This window comes from Lactuca serriola, chromosome 3, assembly GCF_051521515.1.
Source record: "Lactuca serriola cultivar US96UC23 chromosome 3, Lser_US96UC23_V15, whole genome shotgun sequence".
NCBI lineage: Eukaryota > Viridiplantae > Streptophyta > Magnoliopsida > Asterales > Asteraceae > Lactuca > Lactuca serriola.
Window position 1 is genome coordinate 96,125,651 of NC_136410.1, and position 21,252 is coordinate 96,146,902.

At 36.7% G+C, this 21,252-nt stretch overlaps 1 protein-coding gene across 1 annotated transcript; it reads left to right on the top strand.

The window, feature by feature from the left end:
• The first annotated feature begins 6,890 nt into the window (after positions 1–6,890).
• LOC145095538 (uncharacterized) lies at positions 6,891–7,235 on the top strand. Its single transcript, XM_079033396.1, has one exon. The coding sequence runs from the start codon at positions 6,891–6,893 to the stop codon at positions 7,233–7,235; it is 345 nt and encodes a 114-aa protein (XP_078889522.1).
• Positions 7,236–21,252: the final 14,017 nt, after the last annotated feature.

Sequence of the window (21,252 nt, forward strand, 5' to 3'; positions counted from 1 at the left end):
TGTTTAGACTATTTGGTACAAACAATGAACTTCATGGAATAACGGTATTACCGATTCTTACCAACAGTTAAACTATAATAGGTATAGTTTAGAGAACTCACTCATTGGTTTCAAATTTCAAAGCACATAACAGAAAACAAATAGAGTACTTAACGGAAAACGAGTAGAAAACATTCTTCAGAAAACAACCATATAAAGTATATCTTATATAGTTTATGAAACTGAACTACTAAGTATTTAGACAAAATTACAAAAATGGTCCCTGTGGTATGCAAATTTTTGGGGTTTTAGTCCAAACCCCGTGTTTTTTGGATTCATGGTCCTTTTGGAGTGGTTTGTATGTGGAATTGGTCATCAGACTTAACTTTCGTTAAAAAGGATCTATTAATCCCTCATATGCCTCACACGTGAGGGTATATCTGTCATTTCATATGTAAAGGACCATTTTTGCAATTTTTTCTGTTAAAATTATTGAGTAACAAAATCTGTATCTGGTTTCCAGTTGCTCTTCTCCTTCTAAGATTCTGCAAATTATGAGCAGCATCTGTATCTTTCACCACAATCATCTTATTCGTTCACGAAATTTTCAACATGATAATCGTTGTTGCAGAGTTCAATCATTCATACAAATCCCTGATTCTTCAATTCGATTTCAAACTCTACCCAAATCATCATCCAGGCAAAACCCTAGAACTTCATCCCCTGAACGCCCTATAGAAAAACCTGGATTTAAATCCCAAACTGACTCAGATGATGATTGAATGAGAGATTAGATGAAGTCCCTCCTTCTTCATCTTCCAGTTCCATTTCATCCAAGCCATTCTCGTCGTTGATTAAAAGTTTTAGGTAATATTTCTTGACAATTTTCTAGCTTTTACCATCGATTTTAAATATCCGAATTCTAGTAGTAGTTTAAACGAGTTGATTTGGGGAGTATGAGTGTATAAAGGAGAGGTATGATTGATTTTTTCTTATCGAAGTGTGTGATTTAGTTGTTTTGATTGTTTTGGAGTGCAGAGAGAAGCTTAAGTTAGATGAACTTGGAATGAAGATCATGTCAATCGTATTTCTAATTGCATTAACTCTTCCTGCTGATCCAATTACTTTAATAGTTGATACCACATTTGTTGGTCATTTAGGTAAAAACTCATTTTCATAATCTCTTTACAATGCATATTATCAGGTTTCTTCAATTGACAATGTTTTCTCTGATAACATTTATCCAATTCTCATATAAGCTTCTAATGTGTCTAGCTACTCCTTTTAGGGTTTGCTGAATTGGCTGTTGTTGGCGTTCCAATATCAATAATCAATCTAGTAGCAAAATTGTTCTATATTCCTCTACTCAATATCACAACCTTATTTGTTGCTGAAGAACAAGCAGTATTAGCCAAGGATGATGATGATGATGATGACTTCACTTTTCTCAGCCATGGTAATTCTAATTTCTATATCAATAAGTACTTGTTATTACTCCTACTTAACCTAATCAAGAACAACCTTTTTTTGTTTAGATAGCATGAGCGGAAGCAAGAAGAAGTTTCTTCCATCTGTTTCAACTTCTTTAGCCTTAGATGCTGCTTTTGGGATTGGGGAAACCATAACACTTTTCTTTGGATATGGATCACTATTGAACCATTGTTGTTGTAACAGAGATCAAGAAGAAGGGTAGAAAACGAGATGTTGGGGAACATTAGGGAAGAAGATAGCAACGGTGGGGATCTTTAAAAGGAATTAGGCCAAAAAAGCTTTATGCAAAAATGGTCCCTTATATATGAAATGACGGATATACCCTCACATGTGAGGCACATGAGGGAGTTAATAGATCCGTTTTTAATGAGAGTTAAGTCCGGGAACCAATTCCACATTAAAACCACTCTAAAAGGACCATGAATCCAAAAAACTTGGGGTTTGGACTAAAACCCCAAAAATGTGCATACCACAGGGACCATTTTTGCAATTTTGTCGAGTATTTATTACAAAGTAACTTGTCAATATTCTATACATAATCATCAATATAGCATTTGTGAGACAACCTTCATGTACTTTTATAAGTACCCTTAAGTCCTGAAATTATAACTAGAGTCTCCTGGAGATAGAGCGACACTTGTATATAGATCAATATGGGGCTGACAATCCCACACCTAAACTGTTAGCTACAGTTAGGTAGGCATGCCTAGGGTGACAAATGTCCTACCAATTGCGACGCCTGAATAACGTCGTGTTCAGGTGATCATAGGTCATCTAGTATGGTTATAATAACTCAGACTTTGATATTGAATAAAATGATTAGTGTATGAATAAGTGAAACTTCACATAGTTTGATCTTTATAAAGCTATAACATAGTATTTTACAAGTATTAATACAAAATACTATTTTTGTATAGTAAAATGTCTTTTTTTTGGTTTTATGTAAACTAAACTACATTTTTACCACTTAAGAACACATAAACCTTCACTCTTTTGCTTACTTTATAATACAATAAAAAATATAAGATTTTATGGGAAAACGTGTTTACTTTATCAAAGAACGAGAAAACGGATTTGAGTTATAAACATACTAATGAACTCACCAAATTAATTGTTGACACTTTTTCAAAACTAATTGTATTCTCAGGAAATCAGTAGATAGATACACCACCGCTTTTGAGAAGAAGGAGCTCTTTAAACTCATGTCTTTTGAACTTATACTTTCGGTGTCATGAATATTATGTTTTGAACACAAATGTAAAACATATAACTTTGTAAATACAATGGTTGTTGTTGCGCTTTGATTAATATTATGCAATGTTGTGATATTGTACATGACGTCCGCTGCCCCCGAACGTTTCCGGCGTTTCGGTTTGGGGGTGTGACAGTTTGGGGGAAGATGGTGTAAGCTTTCATGGCGCACGGGTATTTGAAAGCTTTGGCAATGGTGAATAAATTGGATAGAGTGGGTGAACATTGCCATCAGGGGTCGATTTTGAGGATCTCCGGTTTTGACTATTAAATGGATTTCAACATGAAGATGAAAAAAATGCTTAGGTGGCACATGACACTGGCCAATATATGTTAAAGTGACTAAAAAGACAGCTTACTTCAGAGTTTATTCACTCATAAAGCACAAAGAAAAAAAAAGTTTTGGGACTAAATGGACAAATTCGAAATACTTTGATAGGCCAATGTGTCATTTTACATTGAAATTTTCTAAAAATATATAATTTTAGAATATTATACATATTATATTTTTATGAACAATAGAATGTTAGAATATTTCAACAAAAAAATGGATCTCAAGGTCTTATAAAATTAGGTTCATCTCAAAAGAACTTATATATAGAAATATTTAAAATAAACACAAATACGCATTGTTGTGTTGGTTTCTAAAAATATTTAAAAAAAAATGCAAATACGCATGTGCGCGCACACACACACACACTCACTCACACACACACACACACACACACACACACACATATATATATATATATATATATATATATATATATATATATATATATATATGCACGTTCAAATGTGCATGTATACATACGTGAACATTTCGAGAAAAAAATCTTCAATTTTTGTAAGCATAGATATGATTTAGTCATTGCTTTTGAAGATTAATATATGTTAGGGGACTAAAAAGATAGTTCACATCAGAGTTTATTCCCTCAGAAAGCACCAAAAAACGTTTGGGACTGAATGGAAAAATTCGAAATACTTCGATGGGCAAATGTGTCATTTTACATTAAAATTTTCTAAAATATATCATTTTATAATATTATACATATTATGTTTTTATGAACACTAGAATGTTATAATATTTCAACAGAAAAATGGATCTCATGGTCTTACAAAATTAGGTCCGTCTCAAAAGAACTTACATATATATATATATATATATATATATATATATATATATATATATATATATATATATATATATATATAGAGAGAGAGAGAGAGAGAGAGAGCTAGGTTCAAATGTGGATTTATATCTATTGTGTGGACGTGTGGATAATGCTATTTTGTGAAAATGACAAAGAAAATATGTTGTTTGATAATATGAATACGTTCAATCTTATATAATTATTGTAATTATTATGCATTTTCACTAATTAAATCGTCTATAAGGTTATTATACACTTTTTTTTAATTATTATCATTCTGTCAGAATGTTATCGGGATTTTTTTTGAGTCGTATTCACTAAGAATTAAAATAAATCAAAAATGATGCATGAGAACAAAAATGAATTAGAGTTGGTGAGAATCCATTAAAATAACAATAGTTCTGTAAGATTGAACGTATTCACATTACTAAACAATATATTTTCTAAGTAATTTTCATAAAATAGCATTATCCACACGTCGACACAATAGTTGTCCATCCACATTATAACCTAGCCCTATATATATATATATATATATATATATATATATATATATATATATATATATATATATATATATTGTGCAAATCAAAAGATTTGTGAGAACTTGCGAACTCTTAATCAGGTCATCATTTTTCAACACCAAAAAACATCAATCTTCTCTAAATTGTGTGTCTAAGCAATATCTAGGCTAAAAAAATATTTAACAATATTTTTATTTATAGTCAAAATTTGCATGCATGCACAATCAAGAGCTGTACGAACTGTTGATGAGCACAAATAACAACCATATGGACTGTAGATGTGCACAATCAGCAACCATATTGACTGTAGATGTGCACAATCAGCAGCCATATAGACTATTGATGAGCACTCAACAGTCCATATGACTGTTGATTGTGCTCATTAACATTCCATATGACTGTTGATTATGCTCATCAGCAGTCTGTACAATTATTTGATTGTGCTTATCAACAGTCATACAAAAAAAAGTCAAATATTTTTTTGAGCTTAGATATGGCTTAAACAAACCATTTGGAAAAGATCGGTCTTTTTGGTGTTGAAAAATGATGACGTGATTATGAGTTCACAAGTTCTCACAAATCTTTTGGTTCTCAAAATAACCTGGCACACACATACACACACACAGACTCTTTCTCTCTCTCTAAGAGAGAGGGGGAGAGAGGAAAGTTCTTTTGAGAACATAAAATATTTGCGAGAACTTGAATACTCCTAATCCGCACTTCATATTTGAAAACCGAAAACACACTTGGACTCCTATACCAACGACTAAGACACATTATTCATCCAAAAAAATATTTGACGAACTTTAAAAATACAATATGCATACATGTACATCTAAATATGCATGCATATATATATATATATATATATATATATATATATATATATATATATATATATATATATATATATATATATGCAAGTTTAAATGTGCATATATAAAAACATTCACATTTCTAGAAAAAAATTGTGAATTTTTTTCTGAGCCTAGATATGACGGATTCGCTGCTTTTGAAGATTATTAATGGTCCTGGTTTTGAAAAGATGAACGATTTAGGAGTTGTCAAGTTCTCGCAAATCTTTAAGTTCTCGTAATATATATATATATATATATATATATATATATATATATATATATATATATATATATATATATATATATATATATATATATATATATATATATATGGTAACACTCCCCAGGGATCACTACCTAGTAGTCTTACAATCTTATGCACCGGATTTTGGAAAGACTCTGTTTTGATTTTCTAACTCGTGGATGAGGAGAAATGGTTTTGATTTGGTGGTGTATAAGGCATGGGAGAACTTCAGGGTGTATAGATCCCCGGACGGTTATCTTGCTGCAAAATTCAGATTCTTTAAAAAGGAGATTAGGAATTGGACGGCAAAAGAATTCCCAAATGAATCAGACGGGTTGAGAATGGCTAAGTCTAGAGTTCAGGAGCTAGAACTAGAAGCTGAATCTGGAACTCTTGATGACTATGAACTTGAAGATCGCCGAACAAATTTTAAAAAGATAATTGAACTTCAAAAGCTGGCATACCTTAACCTAAAGCATAAATCAAGGGTAAAGTAGGCTGCGGATGGGGATGAAAACACAAAATTTTTCCATAGTTATGTTAATAAAAAAATAGAGGAATAACATTCATGGTTTAATTATAAATGGATCTTGGAACACGGATGTTGAAGCAATTAAGAAATAAGTGTTTGAGTTCTATAAGGCGAAGTTTCATGAAAAATGGCCTAGCAGACCTAAACTGGTTAGTCAAAAATTCAATTCCCTAGACTCGTCTATTAGAATCAGTTTAGAGGCTCCATTTTCTTTTGATGAGATAAAAAAAGGCTGCCTTGGCCTGTGAAGGCGAGAAGGCTCCTATGCCCGATGGCTTCATATTCAGTTATATACAGAAATATTGGGATTTGGTGAATGTAGAAATCATCTCCTGTGTAAACTACTTTGAGTAGTTTGGAAAACTTGAATATGGGCGTAACTCCTTTTTCCTTACCCTTGTTCCAAAGGCCAAGGATCCTCTCAAACTCTGTGATTTCTGACCAATTAGTCTCATTGGTTGTGTCTACAAGATAATATCCAAACTGCTTGCCACTCAGATTAAAGGCGTAATTAACCATAACATTGTGGAAGTTCAGTCGGCATTCATTGATGGGAGGAATATTCTTGATGGGGCCCTTTTCATCAACAAGTTATGCACTTGGGCAAAGAAAGTCAAGAAGAAGATTCTTCTATTTAAGTTCGATTTTGATAAAGCGTTTGACTTTATAAATTGGGATTATCTTGACTCCGTTCTCGAACAAATGGGGTACGGGGTGAAATAGAGAGGGTGGATAAAGGGGTGCCTATATTCGGCTAGGGTTTCCATTCTTGTCGGTGGTTCGGCTACTGAAGATTTCTCCATGAGCCAGGGTGTTAGACAAGGTGATCCACTCTTACCCTATGTCTTCATAGTTGCAATGGAAGGGCTAAATGTGGCTATGAATTTTGCGTGTGAGAAAGGCCTGTTTTCCGGTATCAAGGTTCCAAGTAGTGATCTAATGGTATCTCGCTTGCTTTACACGGATGACGCTCTTTTTGTTGGGGAATGGTCTAAAGAAAACATTAAAATACTTGCTAGAATTCTCCGATGCTTTCACGTGGTTTATGGGCTTAAGGTCAACTTCAGTAAGTCCAAGGTGTTTTGTGTTGGAGCTGACCCAAAGGAAGTAGCTATATGGGCTACACCCATTGGATGTAAAACTGATGAACTACCACTTACCTATTTAGGAGTCCCTGTGGGTGCGAACATGAAATTTTTGTAGCATTTGAAGTCGTTGGTAGAGAAGTTCCAACATAAGTTATCTCTATGGAAAGCAAAAACTCTATCTTTCGGCAGAAGATTAACACTAGTAAAGGCTGTGATGGGGAATTTACCCACTTACTTCTTCTAATTATTTTTGGCTCCAAACGGAATCATTGATATGCTTGAAAAAATTAGGAGAAGATTCTTATGGGGAGGTTACAAAAACAAGAGGAAGGTTCATTGGACTTCTTGGGACAAGGTGACTAAGCTCAACAGAGGTTGGTGGTTTGGGAGTTGGTTCTTTGAGGGCTTTAAATATATTCCTTATTGTTAAATGGTGGTGAAGACTTAGAGAGAATCAGAAGTAATCTCTATAGGCTAGGGTAATATCGGGATGTCACAATCTCAATAATAAGCCAGCAAATTGTATTTCCAAAAAAAACTCTCAGGGGTGTTTGGAATAATATCGTTGAAGTCCAAATGGGTCTCTAAAAATACGGAATTAATATTGATGATGTTTTTTGGAAAATGGTGGGTAAAGGAGAGGATACCCTATTTTGGCTTGACAGAAGGATTGGTCCGGTCCCCTAAAAAATGCTTTTCTAGAGTTGTATTGCCTGGAGAGACAAAAACACTACAAGGTTGTTGATAGATTGTCTGATACGGAGCTCTCCTGGAAATGGTCTGTTATCCCTTCGACTGTTTCTCAGTTATAGGAACTTCAAGTGATCACTACACTTACTTAGCCGTTTAATCCGACATGCTGTAGTGATCGTTGGATATGTTCTTTGTCCAGAGAGGGTGTTTTTCATATGGATGTTCTCCAGAGGTGGATTAAGGTTTCTGGGAGCATATCATCAATTAGAGTTATATATTGGATACATGAAGTTCCCATTAATGTCAATTGCTTTGTCTGGAGGGATAATCTCGGGCGCATCCCAGTTTTGGTGGAGCTTGAAGCAAGAGGATTGCTAAATAGGTCCATTGTATGTGGTACCTGCTTAACTGAGGTCGAAACTATGGACTATGTACTGGTAAAATGCTCATTTTCAAAGGAGGTATGGAGAAAGCTTCTGTCTTGGTGTGGATTACCTAATTCATCATTAATCAAGGTTAGTGATGTGGTTAGTTTTACTGACCAATTGTGGTGTTGTCCCAAGAAAAGGAGGAATCTTATTAGTATTTGCTACGACACTCTTTGGTGGATTTGGAAGGCCGGATGTGATAGAAATTTTAAAGGAAATAAGTTTCCAATTGATATGGTGATAGATAGTATAAAGTTTGTTGTATTCACTTGGTTGAAGTTTAGGAGAGACAAGAGCTCATATGTTTGGGTTGAATGGTGTTCTTGCCTGTTTTCTTGTTTGTAAACTTGTTGTTTTGTTCCCCCTTTGTCTAGCTGCTTGTTAGACTTTGGTGGGGCTTTCATTTTAATGATATTTTATTTGTCGATTGCAAAAAAACCTAAATTTGTTATAATGTATGACGGTTTATGGCAAACTTTGTATGTCACGAAAAACTGTTTTTCCAAAACTTCATAGTAATATGAATGTTTAAATTTAACTTTCTTTACCTTTGAAGTCCAACCACTACTACAAAAATGGGTATTCCTGAAAAAATCTTAGCGACGGAAAAATTCGTCGGTAAAAAAGACGGAATATGGTGGTTGTCGAGGCCAACAAAATTAATAACCCTAAATCTTACACACTAAGATATTATATAGTGGTAAAAGGGTCGAATCCACGAAGATTGGTTCAATTTATAACTCTATGAAAAATCTCTTTGTAAAAATACTTATAAAATAACAATAAAAAAATAAAAAGGGGGGGGGGGTGTTTACTTCTTTTGATTGTTTGACAAAAATTAAAACTAGCTAGAATGAAAATATGACAAGTAAACAAGTAAAATATTGGATTAAATACAAAGAAGTGGAATTGGTTGATTTTGCGGAACACCTCATGGATGATATATTTGACTTATCATTAGACTTAATGGAATAACACTTGTGAATTGGTTTAACTTGGTTATAGCAATTCATAAGCACAAACTACATCAACTCTTCTTAGAAATTAAAATGGTTAGAGGAGCTCTTAACACATTTCCTTAATTGAAGTCACAAAATCAATGAAGCATAAAATCTTGTGAAAATCAATTAGCTTTAAGTTGTAAGAGTTACCAAGTCCAAAAGATAATCAAATGCTTACATTATCATTATGGAGGAAACATTTCCATGGTCTAAATGAAATGAAAACAAACATATAAACCACTTGTTGCTTACTAATTTGAAGGTCTATTACTTAACCAAGAAATTAGTCAACAAAAACAAGCATTCATTCATCCAAGCTCATGATCAAAGATAAATAAACACAACAAGATGTTTAACTAGAAAACATTCCCATAAACATCAAACACAAATGTAATGATAAGTCTTCAAAGCAAATAATCATCCATGGGTTAAACCCTAATCAACCAAATGAAAATTTAGCCAAGCATGGCCAATGTAAAAGAAAAACAATATAGTTTAGTGGTATCAAACATTGTCTTAGATGCAAGATGAAATGAAATTACACTAATCTTCCAAAAATTCTTCAAATCTTCCAAAACTCTTTGAGAGAGTATGGTGTGTGTTCTTCAAGTCCTCTCCTTCCTTCTTGCTTCAAAACTCCAGTAAAAGTGGTCAAAAATCGGATCCAAAATTGCCCAAAAGTATTCCACCAACTTTCCCCAAATAGAGGCAAAAGGCTAAAATTCGGGTTCTTCACAATGCGATCCACGCGGACCGCGTGGATTCTGTTGAATGGGCTTTTTGGCCCATTTAATTGGCACTTCTAGATTACTCTTCTCATCTATGGTCCATCCCGTTTGTGCAAGTTCTTGATAGCCCAATTATGTCTTCCAAACTCTTCCAAGATGCTCCAATGCTCCTTTAATCTTCTGTAGCTTGAATTCTCGTCGTCCCACCCGAAATTTAAGTCTGACGTGCTTCTTGCTTATATTGACACCAAGCCCAATTACACCACTTCAAGTCCATGAACAAATTGCAAGCCTCCAATAGTCCCACACTCCTTCCAAAACCTCCAATGACAAATAGTCTTCGATTAATCCTGCAAATAAGCTCAAAAGACTAGAAAGCACCCGGTAAAGGAGAAAAATAACAAAAAGAGAAAATATGCATGAAGATTAACTAAAATGAGATGGAATGTGCTACAATAAACCATAAAAAGAAGTAAGTAGAACAAACTATCAAAACACCCCAAGCTTAAACCTTACTTGTCCTTAAGTAAGACAAGACTAAAATGAACTTGGGATGAACTATCCTAGCGAAAAATAAAAAGAATTGATAGAACCGCGGAACCTTTTCACCGTTAGTCAACATGGTCAGAATTGATCTTGCTATTACCTCACGAATTTTTCATCCGATGACAATGGAACCATAAACCACAGCCAGGACAACTCCTTTAAGTGAGTAAGGAGGGATGAGCAGTCGCAGCCTCAATGGAACATGCATACAATGAAGAACATCTGTAGTAGGGAGAAAGCATCTGGATGGGCTCGATCGGGTGGAGCTCTTCTTTAAATGTACACTCTGATCTCACGTCTGTCGGTTTCTCTCATGTGTAACTAGGTTTAATCGCTCAGGCACAGTTCTAGGAATCGGTTCACTTGGTGTTGGCCCAAACCTCCCGTAGTATCCGACTCGACAGCCTCCTAACATCACCAATTTGCGAAAAACAACTCGATCTAAATACAATAAATTAAACCTATACAAATGAATATCAAACGCCGAGTGATCAAAATGTTGGAAAATTTTGTTCAATAATTGAACCGGTCAACCTTCTCAGATTTCTATAGCTGGGAATTTGCCTGCCCTTTTTGTTTTTGTTTTTAACTTTTTATTTTATTTTATTTTTTTGATTTTTTTTGACTTTTTTTTTAATTTCCATACTTGAAGGTAATGTATTAACAATCGAAATTTTTAACAAGAAACACATTTGACTCAAAATTTAGTTCCTAAAAGTGTGTAAGTGGAACCGAAAGGGTAGTAATATAATCCGAATGGTCTAAGTGTGAAAATGACCATGTGTGGAGCATAAAGATGCAATGTAAGCTCCTTTTCAAACTTGTGATTTTTTTCAAAAATAGTGAAAATGTCCACATGCGGACTAAAAGACTCCATAAAATCATAAGAAAATTGCAAAAATATATGGTGATGTAAAGAGACCGGATATGGATTCTACTCGGGGACAAGCACTAGTGTTTCATCCTAACGGTTCAAACATGTTTAAGTGTGATCCTCTCGGCGGTAGTGACCGCAAGGCTAAGACATCCATTGCTATAGTATATCCTACAGACATTAGTATTGTATGCATAATTGTTCATGAAAACTACCCGGCCATGATCACATACCCCTTTAAGCTACCAGCATCTGATCCCAAGTATGAAATCCCAAACTGCAGCTAATGGTCCCGGTTCGATGGGTGAGATAGCAACAAGATCGTGGACCAATAATGATACAATAACTGTAAACCTGTTCCATTGCATCCAAGAGAGGTGAGAATAAACAGAAAACAAAAATGCATGAATGCTAATGCCCTAAGCTAAATTTCATGTAAAAATAAGAGTGAAAAAGAAGAAAATAAAATCTTTTTGGAGTTGTGTAAAAAAAGGATGCAATTTAAGGCTAAAATGCTATGCAACCTAATTAAAATGCATGAGAAATCAAAAAGAAAAGGGAATATTGTAACGCACGTAGATCAGGGCTAGTCAATTTAGAGACGATAAGCATCAAAAATGACTTTTTGATGGAAGATTATTTATAAGGATTAATCTTAACCAAGTTGTAGTATATGTCACAAGGTTTCTGTGCATATAAAGAACGCCAAAATCCGAGTTATAACGAAGAAGTTATGACCTGTCGAAGTTTCGCGAGAGAACCGGCACGACCTAGCGCGACCCAGCACGACGTAAATAGTGAATTTAAGGTAGATAGATATCTATCCTTAGTGATCTAAATGATAATTGAAGATCTCATCGATAGTAGTGCAACGACAGAAAGACGGACGGAATCGGAGATCAGATGAAGGAGTTATGAATTTCGAACGGAGTTTTCCTGTCCTGGCCTACTAAAGATAATATATAAGTAATATACTTATAATATATTAAAAATAACTTCATAATTAGCCAATGGAGTCTAAACAAGAGTTGTAGAGCATAATCTCACCTGCGCGGCGATATAAAGAATGTCGAAAACGGAGTTCGTATGCAAAAGTTATGAATTTCTGAAGTTCGGGGCGCGAAACCCCAAAACTGTCAGAGAGCACGACGTGGAACAAGGTTGCCACGACGTGGCAAGTGTCCTGACACCTCCGGGGGGGCCCCCAGATGCAACTTGGGATGACACATGCAGTGACGACCAAGCCCACGACGTGGAACAAGGTTGCCACGACGTGGCAAGGGCCAAATTTGCCCTATAAATAGATTTGAAGGGCCAGCCGTTTAGGGTTGCTATTTTCTCTCTTCTCTCTCCCGTTTTGCATCGATTTGCATGCCAGAAGTACCCCGAAGCCCCGGTATCATTCCCGAGCCCCGAAGATCCCGAGAAGTGCGGTTCCCGAGCCAAAGCTCTGCCTGCGAGAAGTTCGATTTTTGTGAAGATCTTCCAGATCTACCGAAGAATACTACTTCTACAAGCCGTAGTGTTGTCCGATCATCTTCTGATCAGGTGAGTGTATACTACCTTTCATAAACACGATTATAATACAAGATTGTTTGAATGTATTAAGTATATGTTTGGTGTGAGTGTATAGTCACTTTCGTCTTACACATAAATATGAAGTATTTTATAAAATACGTGCTATGTGTATATATATAGTTGTTTATATGTGTGAGTGTGTGGTCACTTTCTTCTAACACATAAATATTAAGTATTTGCTATGAAATACGTGCTATGTGTTTATATATTGTTGTTTATTTGAGATGTTGGCGGAATACATGAACTATATAGGTTTTAATAAGTTAAACTGTATATTTATTTGGTAATTACAAATATGTTGGGTAGGACAAGGTTAGCTTTAGATCTGTGACTATGGATCAGGTAGTTTTAGACCCATGAGTATGGATCAGGGGAAAAGGTTAGTTTTAGATCCGTGAGTATGGATCAGGGGAAAAGGTTAGTTTAGATCCGGGAGTATGGATCAAAGCAGGATTTAGGTATAGTAAATTGTCCCTAGTCTGGGAGTATGGATTGGGCACAGTTTTAGATCCGGGAGTATGGATCAGACCAATAGGTAAACTTGTTATTAATCCGGGAGTATGGATTAAGACATAGTTAATTGTCCCTAGTCCGGGAGTATGGATTGGGCACAGTATTAGATTCGGGAGTATGGATCAGACCAATAGGTAAACTTGTTATTAATCCGGGAGTATGGATTAAGACATAGTTAATTGTCCCTAGTCCGGGAGTATGGATTGGGCACAGTTTTAGATCCGGGAGCATGGATCAGACCAATAGGTAAACTTGTTATTAATCCGGGAGTATGGATTAAGACATAGTTAATTGTCCGTAGTCCGGGAGTATAGATCAGACCAATAGGTAAACTTGTTATTAATCCGGGAGTATGGATTAAGACATAGTTAATTGTCCCTAGTCCGGGAGTATGGATTGGGCACAGTTTTAGATCCGGGAGTATGGATCAGACCAATAGGTAAACTTGTTATTAACTCGTGAGTATGGATTAAGACATAGTTAATTGTCCCTAGTCCGGGAGTATGGATTGGGCACAGTTTTAGATCCGGGAGTATGGATCAGACCAATAGGTAAACTTGTTATTAATCCGGGAGTATGGATTAAGACATAGTTAATTGTCCCTAGTCCGAGAGTATGGATTGGGCACAGTTTTAGATCCGCGAGTATGGATCAGACCAAGAGATTAGTTTAGATCCGGGAGTATGGATTAGACCAAGAGGTTAGTTTTAGGTCCGAGAGTATGGATCAGGTGGAGAGATTAGTTTAGATCTGTGAGTAGGGATCAGATAAAGAGGAAAAGTTTAGATACGAGAGTTTAGATCGTGTCGTTGTGAGGATCGATGGGGTGGGATAAGAGTTGCTTTTATATGGTGAAATTATATAATTTTGGATGTTCTATATATATTTATATGATATAACATCGTGGAATGAAAACCCTATATGCTCACCAGGCTCCCAAGCCTGACCCACTCAATTTCCTTTGTATCACAGGTATCAATGCGAAGACATATTTCACAGAGAGATTTAAAGGAGATATAAATAATTAGTGTAACTGAATGTAAGTTCTGTTTATGCTTATATGTCTGTATCGGAACATGACATCCCGAGGTTTTATTAATAAATGAAAATACATTCTCTTTGAGAAATGTTTTGATAAGTTATTATCATATCTTGTATTGGGAACAAATTCCGCAACTGTTTTCTGTAAACGATTACTCTGATTTTATAAAACAAAGCATAAACAAATCGGTCTTTTCTGGCCGTGAAAATGGGGATGTCACAGTTGATATCAGAGCATTAGTTTAAGCGAACTAGGAATTTGTAGGATTTCTAGACTTAAACTTAGAATGCTAAGTAATGGTTGTGAGGAGTGTGTCTAAAATATGTTAGGTAGTACACCTAAATTGACACAAGCACTAGTTTATTTTAGGAGTGATGCCTAAAATGCTTTTATGTGCTAAATGTTTTGTGTGATAGCTATATTGATGCTATTATTTGTTCGGATCTATGGTCTGTTGCCGACCGGATCTGGAAACCTTATGTGTTTAGGATTCTAGGCGTATGGCTACGATATTAGAACTAGCATGTAAACGTTTCGGGGTGATAAGGAGATTTATACGTTTATCGTAATTAAAGCTTTCTTATCTTAAAATTCTCGCTTGGTACACCGAATGTCTGCTTGGATGTACAAAAGGTCATGGTGAAGACTTGTAGAGAATTGAGTAAATGGAAGAAATAAAGAAGGCTTATGATAGTGAATGACACCTATCGGAAGATATCATAAGAGTGGTATCCTGCCTTTAGAGTATGTCTTATGAAATAACAGTACGTTTAGAGGAGTACGGTACGTCTAAAGTACACCTTCGATTGGCATGATGATGGAACGATTGGTGAAGTACTTGAAGTTGTCTCATCGTCTGATATTTTCATCACCAATCGAGTTGAAGTAGAGTTGATGATTGAAGATTGAGGAGTGAAGAAGTCCTAGTAGAGTCTAGGGAAATTGTTTATGATTACTTGGACACATTCGTATGTGTTAAATTGTTTTGTGATTTTCTTGTATGGTGACTTGGTCGACTACGGGACAATACTTGGGACGAGTATGAGTAGGTGTGAAAGGTAGTAGATGCATATACTACCGGAAGCACAGGACTCACACTTGGATCAGGGAAAGTCACAAGGTTACCAAGAAGCTAGTAATTGATTCCGTTTTGTTCAAGTGTGTCATTACCCTTGTTTCGGTAGTGACTAGTATGATGGTTGTTATTCTGACCCTAGTGCTCATATCAAAAATTGAGTCCGACTACGAGGAGTTTGTTACGTGGTTCATGGAACCAAGTTAGATGTAACATCTGACCTAAGTCAAAATATTGAAATCAATGCGATCGATAGCATCACGCTCGTTGTTAAGGAAGATTGTAGCTAGAAATGCGACATGTAAAAATGTGATTATATCACGTTAAAATATGAAAGAAATTTGACTCTAAGAGACTTGAGTCTAAGCGTTGCATCATACGATGAGAGGTCATTAGAACACGACCTATCAGTCTGTTACAATGGATAAAGGAATGTATTTATCCTCAGAAGAAGAAGGAGTTCGCAACAAGGACTTATTTTGTAACTCGAAGGTTATGATTGAAAGTCCAAGATAGTACGAAGAGCAGATGCAGGATTGAGCATCAAGGTTATTACATAGGATGGAGAGATAACGTATGGATTCATTATATGAATCATGTTTCGTTGATGATTCCGGGACGTAATCATCCTAAGGGGGAGATAATTGTAACGCCCGTAGATCAGGGCTAGTCAATTTAGAGACGATAAGCATCAAAAATGACTTTTTGATGGAAGATTATTTAGAAGGATTAATCTTAACCAAGTTGTAGTATATGTCACAAGGTTTCTGTGCATATAAAGAACGCCAAAATCCGAGTTATAACGAAGAAGTTATGACCTGTCGAAGTTTCGCGACAGAACCGGCACGACCTAGCGCGACCCAGCGCGACGTAAATAGTGAATTTAAGGTAGATAGATATCTATCCTTAGTGATCTAAATGATAATTGAAGATCTCATCGATAGTAGTGCAACGACAGAAAGACGGACGGAATCGGAGTTCAGATGAAGGAGTTATGAATTTCGAACGGAGTTTTCCTGTCCCGGCCTACTAAAGATAATATATAAGTAATATACTTATAATATATTAAAAATAAATTCATAATTAGCCAATGGAGTCTAAACGAGAGTTGTTGAGCATAATCTCACCTTCACGGCGATATAAAGAACGTCGAAAACGGAGTTCGTATGCGAAAGTTATGAAGTTCTGAAGTTCGGGGCGCGAAACCCCAAAACTGTCAGAGACCACGACGTGGAACAAGGTTGCCACGACGTGGAAAGTGTCCGGACACCTTTGGGAGGCCCCCAGATGCAACTTGGGATGACGCATGCAGTGACGACCAAGCCCACGACGTGGAACAAGGTTGCCACGACGTGGCAAGGGCCAAATTTGCCCTATAAATAGATTTGAAGGGACAACCGTTTAGGGTTGCTATTTTCTCTCTTATCTCTCCCGTTTTGCATCGATTTGCATGCCAGAAGTACCCCGAAGCCCCGGTATCATTCCCGAGCCCCGAAGCAAGTCCCGAGATCCCGAAGATCCCGAGAAGTGCGGTTCCCGAGCCGAAGCTCTGCCCGCGAGAAGTTCGATTTTTGTGAAGATCTTCCAGATCTACCGAAGAATACTACTTCTACAAGCCGTAGTGCTGTCCGATCATCTTCTGATCAGGTGAGTGTATACTACCTTTCATAAACACGATTATAATACAAGTATTGTTTGAATGTATTAAGTATATGTTTGGTGTGAGTGTATAGTCACTTTCGTCTTACACATAAATATGAAGTATTTTATAAAATACGTGCTATGTGTATATATATAGTTGTTTATATGTGTGAGTGTGTGGTCACTTTCTTCTAACACATAAATATTAAGTATTTGCTATGAAATACGTGCTATGTCTTTATATATTGTTGTTTATTTGAGATGTTGGTGGAATACATGAACTATATAGGTTTTAATGAGTTAAACTAAATATTTATTTTGTAACTACAAATATGTTGGGTAGGACAAGGTTAGTTTTAGATCCGTGAGTATGGATCAGGTAGTTTTAGATCCGTGAGTATGGATCCGGGGAAAAGGTTAGTTTTAGATCCGTGAGTATGGATAAGGGGAAAAGGTTAGTTTAGATCCGGGAGTATGGATCAAAGCAGGATTTAGGTATAGTAAATTGTCCCTAGTCCGGGAGTATGGATGGGGCACAGTTTTAGATCCGGGAGTATGGATCAGACCAATAGGTAAAATTGTTATTAATCTGGGAGTATGGATTAAGACATAGTTAATTGTCCCTAGTCCGGGAGTATGGATTGGGCACAGTTTTAGATTCGGGAGTATGGATCAGACCAATAGGTAAACTTGTTATTAATCCGGGAGTATGGATTAAGACATAGTTAATTGTCCTTAGTCCGGGAGTATGGATTGGGCATAGTTTTAGATCCGGGAGTATGGATCAGACCAATAGGTAAACTTGTTATTAATCCGGGAGTATGGATTAAGACATAGTTAATTGTCCCTAGTCCGGGAGTATGGATTGGGCACAGTTTTAGATCCGGGAGTATGGATCAGACCAATAGGTAAACTTATTATTAATCCGGGAGTATGGATTAAGACATAGTTAATTGTCCCTAGTCCGGGAGTATGGATTGGGCACAGTTTTAGATCCGGGAGTATGGATCAGACCAATAGGTAAACTTGTTATTAATCCGGCAGTATGGATTAAGACATAGTTAATTGTCCCTAGTCCGAGAGTATGGATTGGGCACAGTTTTAGATCCGCGAGTATGGATCAGACCAAGAGATTAGTTTAGATCCGGGAGTATGGATTAGACCAAGAGGTTAGTTTTAGGTCCGAGAGTATGGATCAGGTGGAGAGATTAGTTTAGATCCGTGAGTAGGGATCAGATAAAGAGGAAAAGTTTAGATACGAGAGTTTAGATCGTGTCGTTGTGAGGATCGATGGGGTGGGATAAGAGTTGCTTTTATATGGTGAAATTATATAATTTTGGATGTTCTATATATATTTATATGATATAACATCGTGGAATGAAAACCCTATATGCTCACCAGGCTCCCAAGCCTGACCCACTCAATTTCCTTTGTATCACAGGTATCAATGCGAAGACATATTTCACAGAGAGATTTAAAGGAGATATAAATAATTAGTGTAACTGAATGTAAGTTCTGTTTATGCTTATATGTCTGTATCGGAACATGACATCCCGAGGTTTTATTAATAAATGAAAATACATTCTCTTTGAGAAATGTTTTGATAAGTTATTATCATATCTTGTATTAGGAACAAATTCCGCAACCGTTTTCTGTAAAGGATTACTCTGATTTTATAAAACAAAGCATAAACAAATCGGTCTTTTCTGGCCGTGAAAATGGGGATGTCACAGTTGATATCAGAGCATTAGTTTAAGCGAACTAGGAATTTGTAGGATTTCTAGACTTAAACTTAGAATGCTAAGTAATGGTTGTGAGGAGTGTGTCTAAGATATGTTAGGTAGTACACCTAAATTGACACAAGCACTAGTTTATTTTAGGAGTGATGCCTAAAATGCTTTTATGTGCTAAATGTTTTGTGTGATAGCTATATTGATGCTATTATTTGTTCGGATCTATGGTCTGTTGCCGACTGGATATGGAAACCTTATGTGTTTAGGATTCTAAGTGTATGGCTACGATATTAGAACTAGCATGTAAACTGTCACACCCCCAAACCTGAACGGCGGAAACGTTCGGGGGCGGATGACTTCATGCGGTAACGTAACAAATGAATACATAGTAAAGAAAGCAATACAACCATCATATATATAATTGAAAGTTTACATTTGTCAAAAGTTACATGTTCAAAACTCAATTACAATATGATGTCAAAAATACGAGATTAAACTGGCGCCGCAGCATCCCTTCATTAAACTGTCTCGGGAAACGGATTTTCCTCGGGATTCTCGGGAATCTCGGGAGTAAAATCGACCTTCGGGACTTGAGCCAAAAAGACCAGAGCTTCGGGTTTGAACGGACACGGAAAACGAGGCAAAGTTGGGAGAGAGAGGAGAGAAATGGGCCCTTTCTTTGGAAACCCTCGCATCCTATTTATAGTAAGGCTGGTCTGCCTCGGTATGCGGGGCGTACGCTCGTACGCAGCGCGTACGCGTACGTCATGCATGACCGAAGCCTCGACTGCCTCGGTTCGGATGGGACGGGTTGCTGGGTACGCGGGTCGGATGGGACGTCGGGTCGGACGGGTCGGGGCTTCAGACGGGTCGGTTTCTTCGGATAGCGTGACGTGGACGATCAGAGGCCAATCCTCTCGGTTACGCAGGGCGTACAGGGGTATGCAGCGCGTACCTCGGATGAGGACGCTGACTCCCCTTCGGATAATATCCGAATTTTGAATAAAATAAATAATTAATTTATTTAATAAACTTCAAAAATTCATATCTTCTTCATACGAACTCCGTTTTCGATGGTCTTTATATCCTCGAGTAGGTGAGACTACGCTCTACAACTTTCGTTTAGACTCCGTCGGCAAATTCCAAAATTATTTTTTTATTATTTATTAAAAATCCATCGTGTTTAAGGAATTTCTTAGAAAATTCATAACTTCTTTATTTGATGTCGGTTTTTGCCAGACTTTTTACCGCTGGAATACCATTGTCGAGACCTTCGATTCTCGTTTAGGTCATTCCGGCCAAAAGTCGCTCGATCTCCGATTCGAGTTTTTAGTTGTCTGTTGCTAAGCCGAACTTGGAAAAATCATAACTTCGCTATATGAAGTCGGATTTGGGCGTTCTTTTCACGTACGATCATGGTTCAAAGACATTTAATCATAGAAGGAAATTAAGTAGAACTTATTTATACATTTTATTATGAAAGTAAATTTTTATTATTCAGAAGTGGTTACAATACTTGACCCATTTTGGTCGTTACAAAGAGTTGAAATATCGGGTTGTCACATCATCCCCCCGTTAGAGAGAATTTCGTCCCGAAATTTAAAGTAGTAAAGATACTAGTGAACATGAAAGAGATGAGGGTACTTTTGTTTCATCTGATCTTCGCGTTCCCATATGAATTCGGGTCCCCGCTTGGCGTTCCAGCGAACCTTCACGATGGGTATGCGACTTTGTTTTGTTTGTTTGACCTCTCGGTCCATGATTTCTACTGGTTCTTCCACAAAGTTGAAGCTCTCGTTGATCTCGATCTCGTCGAGTGGAATAACAAGAGTCTCGTCAGACAGACACTTTTTCAAGTTTGAGACGTGGAAGGTTGGATGGATGTTACTAAGTTCGCGCGGTAGGTTAAGCTTGTAAGCCACAGGGCCGATTCTGGCAAGAATATCGAAAGGCCCTATGTATCTTGGATTTAGTTTCCCACGCTTTCCAAATCGTATTAAACCCTTCCAAGGTGAGACCTTTAATAAGACGTGGTCTCCTACCTGGAATTCCAAAGGTTTCCTCCTTTGGTCAGCGTAGCTTTTCTGTCGGTCTCTTGAGGCTTTCAATCGTTCACGAATCTGAACGATCTTCTCTGTTGTTTCTCGTATGATCTCCAGACCGGTGAGAGTGCTTTCAGGAACTCTTCCTCTAGCTAACTGGGTATCGCCAACTTCAGTCCAGCACAGAGGGGATCTGCACTTTCGACCATAGAGGGCTTCAAACGGAGCAGCCTTTATG